This window comes from Microchirus variegatus (genome assembly GCF_963457635.1).
Source record: "Microchirus variegatus genome assembly, chromosome: 17".
Lineage (NCBI taxonomy): Eukaryota > Metazoa > Chordata > Actinopteri > Pleuronectiformes > Soleidae > Microchirus > Microchirus variegatus.
The window spans coordinates 12,402,899-12,411,583 of record NC_139818.1 but is presented as its reverse complement, the minus strand read 5'-3'; the positions used below and the strand labels follow the sequence as shown (position 1 = coordinate 12,411,583).

General features: G+C 41.0%; 1 protein-coding gene across 1 annotated transcript; it reads right to left on the bottom strand.

The window, feature by feature from the left end:
* Positions 1-381: 381 nt before the first annotated feature.
* chatb (choline O-acetyltransferase b) lies at positions 382-8,016 on the bottom strand (the record flags this gene model as incomplete). Its single annotated transcript, XM_083904086.1, has 14 exons — positions 382-651; positions 1,456-1,593; positions 1,743-1,805; positions 1,996-2,137; positions 2,240-2,362; positions 2,443-2,571; positions 2,960-3,060; positions 3,141-3,310; positions 3,396-3,573; positions 4,919-5,099; positions 5,214-5,267; positions 6,637-6,755; positions 7,193-7,384; positions 7,972-8,016. The coding sequence occupies 14 exons, from the start codon at positions 8,014-8,016 to the stop codon at positions 382-384; spliced, it is 1,905 nt and encodes a 634-aa protein (XP_083760212.1).
* Positions 8,017-8,685: the final 669 nt, after the last annotated feature.

Genomic DNA, 8,685 nt, shown 5'->3' with positions numbered 1-8,685 from the left:
AGGTGTCGTTAACCTGTAACTCTTCTCATTTGTCACCCGTCTGTATATACTGAGGGTCACACAGTTTATTCACTCTCTGACTGAGGAATCTCTCCTCACATCAGTGCTACAAAGCAGAGATGGCTTCAGATTCCTAAAGGCAGCAGACTAGTCCATTTTTTTAGTCTGCTGAGGTAACGAAGGGTCAATTTCTACCTCTCGTGTTTTCTGATGACCCAAAATAACGTTTTTGTATTAAGGCTTTGTATTTTGTTGTGAAGGTAAAACTATTGCACAAATAACAACAAATACACACAAAGGCATCTCAATGACTGAGTCTAAAGCTAAAATCTAAGTACAGCGAGGAGCAGCTGCGTAGATTATGCTCCCTCAGTATGGCTTCTACTTCCCTGATTTACGAGGCTGGCCGCCTCCCTGGCTGCTATCAGCCAGTTTGGTAGCTGCAGAGCTGCAGCATCTATTGCACAGGTCCCTGATCTCCAGCAGGGCCTCGTTTAGGGCTTTGACAAAAACGGCCGAGCTCGTCTCCGTGTTCTCCCAGAAACTGGACACGCAGAAGAGGATGTGGTTTGACTGTGGGTCGTAACATGCGCCGTAGCCGTTGGGCACCACGGGGCCGTAGCAACAGAACATCTCCACAGTGGTCGGAACCTTAGGGACAAGAGGACACAGCTCAGTTAGCCAAGAGAAAGACCAATAAAAATGTTAAACACTTTTACTGATCATAGACTCTTCCCCAAGCAACCCTCAAAGTTGAGTTTCATTTATTTGGATCCCCATGAGCTGCAGCAAATGCATACAATTACACAGTACATAATAATAATACATCATTATAACAACATTGAATTAAAATTAAATTAAAAACAAAACAAAAGCCATTGTATACCAAAACACAGACAGTGCAGTTATTCTCATAATCAAAGGATGAGATGGATGGAAGATGGATGATGGACAGTCACAGGCTTGACTTCAGTTGGCAGGTAACGTGCTGTGGATAGTGAAGTTATCTTTCTGAAAAAGTAGAATAAGCATCATTTTAAGGTTGGTGTAAACTTTAAAAGTGGCTGGTTTACTCAAGAGAAACTGAAGATGGTCATTTAAAGGTACAGTGTGTGCAAATAACTGCGTCAACTTGGTACGACCACCACAGAGAAGACCTGATGTAAATAAAAAAGGGCTCATTCTGTGGTAATGAAAACAACTTCATACATTCCCAAAACATCAGTGTCATTTATATTCAATTTCTGCCAAATGGAAATCCAAATGTTACACACTGTACCTTTAAGTGTTTAAGGAACAAAAGAATTCAAAATCTTTCCTCAAAGCTTTATCAGGCTGAGGTATTAATCTTAACATGCATGTATATCATGTATCATCTAACTCTGATGCTTGGGACACATTTAGAAGAATGAATTCTCAGATTGAAGAGATGAGTATAGCAGAGTTACTTGTTACCTGACTGGTGGAGAGAATGAATCGGTTACTGGCCACATACGTCTCATCGCAGAAGATTTCTGGCTTCTCCATTTTGAGCTCCTTTGAGATCCTCAGAAGCCCGAGGAGATGATTGTCTATTGCCATTCCTGTAACAGCCTGAAAGACATGTTTGCTTTTTAGTCAGTGCTAATACAATCTTTTGGAGCCCCGGTATCAAAAAGCAAGGCTTTACAGTTTGCAGTTACTCTTTACATTTCCCAACATGAGGACTTCTTGCTATCTAAAAACTGGTTTCAAATACTTACTGCAATTGTATAATCTGTCTGGGCTTTAACTGCATCCTGCAGTCGTTTCATTTTCTCTGAATCCTGTTGGAGAATGAAACCAGAAAACACGTTTTTTTTTTCATTGATCCAATAAATCTGCAGGGAGATCATCTGTTTGAATGAGGACACTGGGGCTTTGGTGTTGCCAGGCGCACCTGTTTTAAGGAGGTGTGATGAGCAGTAATATGGGAGTCGCTCAGTAATTGGGGTCAAAGTGAGAAAAATGACTTACGGTGAAAGTGACCCTGTCGTCTGTCATGGACTTCACAAAGGCCAGGGCCTGGAGAGTCGCAGAGCGGATGTTGTCTACTCGACCTTGCTGGAAACGCCGCGTGGACGCACTCTCGTAGGTGGGCACGAGTCTTCCTCTGCATCTGAGAACATCATTGACGTGGTCATGGCGATATCAGCACATTTGAAAGGATACTGGAATTAACTTTAATACAATTGAAGCACAGCATATTTATTTATTTTACTTGAAAAATGCAAGCTGTAAGGCAACTTGTATAAATGCGTCCGGACTCATCCTCTGCTTTTTGATGAACTCTTTTCCATAAGCTTTGAACGTGAGAACATCCATGTCCAGATCATTCACCAGCCTGAAGAAGAGAAGACAAATGATGAGACCTCACGTCTTGGAAAAGACTTTGAATGAAATGTTGACATTTGTCCTTCTTGCCTCTGGAGTCTTTCTCCAGACGCTGCTAAGAGGCCCTGGATGTGTGGGCTGGATTTCCACAACAGCCTCTTTGGAGGAGGGAGTTCTCTGACGCTGGAAGCACTCGCCATCCTGGAGGGACTCCCTGTTCTGTGTGGAAAAAAACCCTTACACTTACAGTAAGTCTTCAACATTTTATTCACTCTGCAGTTACATGTTGCCTCTGGCAGGGTATTGAACTTAAACACTTTTGTGGTATGGATGTTGAACGTCCACTCGATGTCATGTTGGCTATCAAATATTAGTATGGAGTTAATCTCATCAGCATCAATGAGTGCTGTTTGAACAAGAGCTCATGATTGGCTGTCATCCAGGAAGTTTAAACTAGAGACAAAGCTAATAAAGAAGAGGATGAAGATGGGGATTAACATGTTTTTCCATGTTGTGTCGTTACAGTCAGGCTCTTATCAATCAGTGCACATCAATACTGTATTGAACATTTTAAATCAATACGCAGTCCTATTCTTGCCTTACTTACATATATTTCATCAGGTATTCAGAGCACTGCACCAGAACTATCCCCTCGAAAGGCGAATGCTCGCACACCACTCCGCATATCCCGTCCATTCCTATGGCAAACTGAGACAATCTGGATTAACAAATCTGGAGTAAGCTATTTTTTTGTTGAGAGGTAAATCGCCTTGAACGTGGTCTGATACCTGCATGGACTTGTCGTACCAACGGTTTGAGCCGTTTTTCTCATGGCCGCCGCCGTGCAGCATCAGCAGGGCCCTGTTGGTGTCACTGGGCACGAGGCCGCTTGGTTCATCCAGACAAACCACGCACAGACAGCTCTCAATCTGAGCCAGAGAGTCTCTGTTGGTTTGATCTGCATGGAAGAAGATAAAATACTGTATTCTCTAAATTTTCCATCGAGTAATCATTGACATCATCCAACATGTTAAAACTGAGACCTTTAGTGAGCACATCCCTGGCTTGTGCCCATTCTGTTCTCCCATCAGACGTCAAAATACCAAAAGGAGGAAATCTCTCCTTGGGATTTTCCGTCATTTTCCAGATCTTCTCCAGCTGGGATAAGATCTCTGTCTCATTGAGCTGCTTTCCACATGCGACGACATCCAACACGAAAAACTAGAGAGAGAAAATATACACAATATACATCATCATGTTGCATCCAAATATCGTGATTATGGTGCAATGTTTGTGTCGCCAAGATACATGTGAGATATTAGAAACAAAAATGATCACTGGGCTTTGTTGCTGCGATTGGTCAGAGCTCCCGCAGAAGTGGCACAGTCAGTCAACAGTAATTCAATTTAACGCTTGTATCTCCATAGGGACGGCCTCTTACGTGCCAAAGATTGATAGTTCCCAGAAGCATTTCACTGTAAGACTGCCCACTAACTATGCCTTGTTATGTGGTCATTCATATGCACCATGGGACATTTTGTGTTGAAGTGAGATACACGAAATGTTGATTTTGCATCCATGACCATTTACCTAAAACCCAATAAGTCTTGTGTCACAGACACACATGCTCAGACCTGCCTGTCTTATCCCATATTATCAGCCACTGATAATATCAGTCAATTGGTTTCCTGCAACCAGTAACAGAGGTCAGTAAAACAGGACTTGTTTAATGATTTACTTGCCCTTTTTAGAGAGTTTAGAGACTTTGTTAAAAGTCCCTTCAAAACATGTTTATAGTATGTTTATAGCCTCAAAATGTCCATCTGGACGTGTTTTTTTTTTTTTGGCTTAGTTTACCCCTAAAAGGGTCAGAAAATGTTTTTGAAAGTGTTTGTGTCCATTTTTCCAGAATAACTTTCAATATCTGGCAGTTATTTACAATTTACTGCATATTAACATAGTGCATTAACAATTTAAAATGAAGAAAAACCAAAAGTTTGTTTAGAAATTTCGAAAAAGAGAAAACAATGTAGTTGTACATGAACACCAGATTTTGAAAGTTGAACAGTATAAAACAGATTTAAATATTAATTATAAGTATTTAAGTCTTTGTTTAAATGACCAAAAAACATTTAAACTTTGCACAGGTGTTTTTCCAATTCTCTCCTCTCCTGGTGACAAAGGCGCTGATTCGACACTGAAAATGACCATAATAGCCACAAATTTTTCCGATAGCACAAAGTGTTGCGTATTTGCGGTAATGCAAAATGTGCATCAAGTTTTTACCAAAAACAAATGTCAGATTTTCCTCATGATCTTTGCATTGCATTTAGGTCCAAGGGAAATGTTATATTCTGCAGCACAAACCAGTGTTGTATTGTCAAGTAAAATATCAAAAGAAAAAAAAAAATCCTATTTAATTGTTTGAAGTCATGACCACCTCTGCTTTTGACATGTACTGACAAACTGAATATCATATTAAAATGTTTTCCCTCAGACTCAGTTTTGAAATGTGACTGAGCTTCAAACGTCTCTCCAGTCTGAGGGTGATGGACGGTGTTCTGACCTGAGACCTGCAGGCCACGACGATGTGCTCCTCTGCTGACGAGGCTGCCTTCATCTGCACCTTCAGCGCGTCCGTCTTCAACCCCGGGTAGCGGTAGGAGGTGAAGAGGCGGTAGTACTGCTCCATGCACAGAGGGGTTCCCGCTAACTGGCCACGACCAACATCCGCAGGCAGCGCTCGCCTGACAGACACAATCACACAATTTCACATTAGCTCTCTGAGGTCTCATCGTTACTCTTCATTTCATTTTCACCCTCCATTTACTAACTCCCCTCTGGAGATTGTGGTAACTTACTCGTCAATGAGTCTTTTATACTCCAGCAGTCCTTTGATGAGACGAGCTGCAAATCTTACAAGAAAAGACAAGAAGACGCAGAGTTACTGTAACCAGCCGGTGATTATAATCAGAGACAGCGTCGTCTTATCTCTCAAAGGGCGTACGGTAATCACATTATGGTAAATGAGTGGATTACAGCTGTGGGTTTTTTTCTGTGTTTGTGAGAATGAAGCATGTCTCTGTGTGTGAGTGGGCGCTGTGGGCAAATAGGGAAACACAGAGCCAGTGTCAGAGCTCATGTTGTGTGTCATTTGTCTTGTTGTTATTACGCTCAAAGCTGGATCAATACAAAAAGGAGCAGCAGCAGCAGCAGCAGCAGTAGCAGTGCACCACACCCCAAGACGAAGGCCTGACTAGCAGAGTCTCAGTGGAGAGCTTGGCCCTGTCACTCCCAATCTAATAAGTGACCGTGTCAGTAAATAACCAGCTGCTCAGGGTGCTCTGGAAATATTCACTAAGTGCCCCACGGAGCTGACAAAAGTTAATGGTGAGTTATAGGGCTGGACGGACTGGTGTAATCTCTGCTTTGACCACGGCTCATTTAATAACAGGCAGAGATTTGGCCCGAGACATGGTGCCAGTGATTCTGTCTGAGTCTGTAATGCAGATGTTGAGTGTGTGTCTGCGGAGGAAATCATAAACCCTGTCAGCAGAGCTACAGAGCTGGACCACGTGTATGTTTTATATCGTTAGTGATGATGTGCAGGAATCAGTAGTTGAAAATTACTATCTGGTGTTTTTATTTTTTTTTTTCCACAGTGGCTTAAAGGACTGAGGAGACACAAAGTGAATGCAACTGTAGAAGACATTTTACTGAGCATCACATCAACAAATCTGACATGAGGTGCATGTATCTGCCTCCATTTAGGTTAAGAAACAACCACTAAGGATTTGGATTTAACTTCTATTAAATGCTTTTTTTAAACAAAAAAATTGAGAATTAAGTTGCCAGATTTTCATCACCAGACGTCAATGTAAACACAACATCATTGGTTTATGCCAGGTGTGTCCAAAGCCCGGTGAGGGATTCCCAGGTTTACAACCCATCTGTGACAGGCAGGTACATTATGTTATTATGATATCTGAATCCAGACATTTTTCCACTCAAAGTAACATGATTTTTACTTCACTTTTTACTTAAGTCCATTAATTAACCAAGAAATTAATAGTAAGATTAAATGCATTTGTTTCTAAATGCTGAATTTGTTGTGTATCCTAGTCTGTTGTCCTTTGTTGCAGATATACATTTTTCATGTCTTACACTACATTTTCATAATATACTTGATAGATTATGCTATCACATGCAGTAAATTGCAAAGTTAATTGACTCACTATGTGCAAATTATGATGATTATTATTATTATTATTGTTCAGCTCCTACCTCAGGGCGTCTTTGTGATCTCTGAAAGTCTGTTTGGGAAACACCATGACAGGACTGGAGTTGACCGGCAGAGCCAACCTGTTGTTCAAATACATGTCCTCAAGCCAGTAATCATAGACCTGAATAAAAAAAAAAAACACACACACACACACACCAAACATGCAATTTGTGTTGTTTTGTAAATGTTTTTCGACTCAAGTGGTTACTTTCAAAGTGGAGACCTGTGGGCAGTATGGAGTAAAAAAAAAAAAAGAAGCCCATTACAGTGTATCACTGCCAGATGAAAGAACGAGTGGGAGAGAGTGTCAGTGTGAGAGTGGGAGTGTGATGGATTTCACTGAGCTGGATGAGTTGTGGACTGACCGATCAGATGCAGGAGGACAGACAACAAAAGGATGAGCAGAGGCATCATAAATCACTATTGTGTGCTGTTCCTCTTTTTTTCAACTATTTTATGAACTGCTTATATATGTATACATATATAAAAGCAATTCTTAAAATACATATATGGCAAAAAGCAACACTTCTCTTGAACCTTGTTGTATGTGAATTTTACCCAGTTGGTGGTCTTGTCCCGTCTCTCCAACAGCTTCTTCTGGAGAGCCTCTCCAACTCCTCCAGGAGCTCCAAACTTCTCCACGATGGCTTTTGTTTTGACGAACTGCTGCTCCGTGACCAGGTGCTGGACACACCTCAGGTACATGTCCAGGGTTTGTTTCAGCGGAGGCACCGGGACCTTCGGCAACACCTGACGCCGCCGTAACAGAGGTGGAATAAACAGAGATGAATGAGAGGACAGGAGCTGATTTGCATCTCTTTCATTAAAAAGATGATTCCCTCACGTCTTTTCTTTACACTTTTATTATTAGAAACACAGTTAATAATTGATCTTGAATGCTTCAGGGCATGTTTGAGAATAATTTCCATGGCCACCTGGGACTAGACAACTTGTTTTTTGAAAGGATGAATAATGCTAATTAATTATGTTTGAAGTTTGATCATTTGCAAACTGGATATTTTCTGACCTAATGTGATAACTCTGACCAGCACACTGGAGTTAAGTTGGAGCTATGAGTTCTAGGAATTCTTAACTGTGCAAAAAAAAAAAAGATGTTTGAAATGATGTTTCACATCACTGAGGCATGAAAATCCAGGTTGGTCATTTTTGATTCCCTAGTGGTAAATTAGTGACATTGCAGCAGCCCACAGTGCTGCATTTCAGCACCTCGGACAGCGACAGCTGGCAACTTGATGCTGAATGAGTGAATGAATGCAGAAAAACAACAACAACAACAACAGTTTCACCACAGAAACAAGAAGATATTATGTTCATACTTGGCTGCCTCGGTCTCTGGACGTCTCTCTCTCTAGGACTGGCATTTTTGCGTTCGAGTCCACTCAAGACAAAGTGCTGTGGAAAACTCTAGAAGTGGAATGAATTCAGGATTCCCTGCCCAAAAAAAATGTTGAAACATTTGATAAAGACGATCAACAAAGTAAAGCTCAGTAAATAAAAGCAGATCTGGTGACAAATGGACGTATATATATATATGCGGTGCTGTCAGACATAGCATGGCGTCCATTCCTCCTCATTTTGCTGCCTATAATGTAATTTACTGCTTGACCTTGGATTCTGTCGCTGCGCCTCTTCGCTCACCACAGCACACATATTTACATGTTTGTGCAATTTCATTATTAAAAGTTAAATATTTTCTTTAGTAAATGACAGGACAATATGTGTTTTTATTCAGAACGCAGGTTCATTTTAAAGTAAATAAACTAAATATATAACGTTAGAATAAATGTGAAATTGTAAACATAGGAAATCAAGTATACTAAAGAATGTTTGAAAAACTAATTCGACTTTAAGGAGATTTATTTTAATACAAAATCGACTTTAGAAAGAAAAAAAAGTTAGTCGCCTACCTTATGTCTTATCGGCGTGGGACTCATGAAGTGTGTTCGAGTTGCCTCCCACGTCCGCGCCGTGAAATCCCATATTAGGGTGATGGAGCTCCTCTTGTGACTGCTCCCACGTCCCCACGCCTC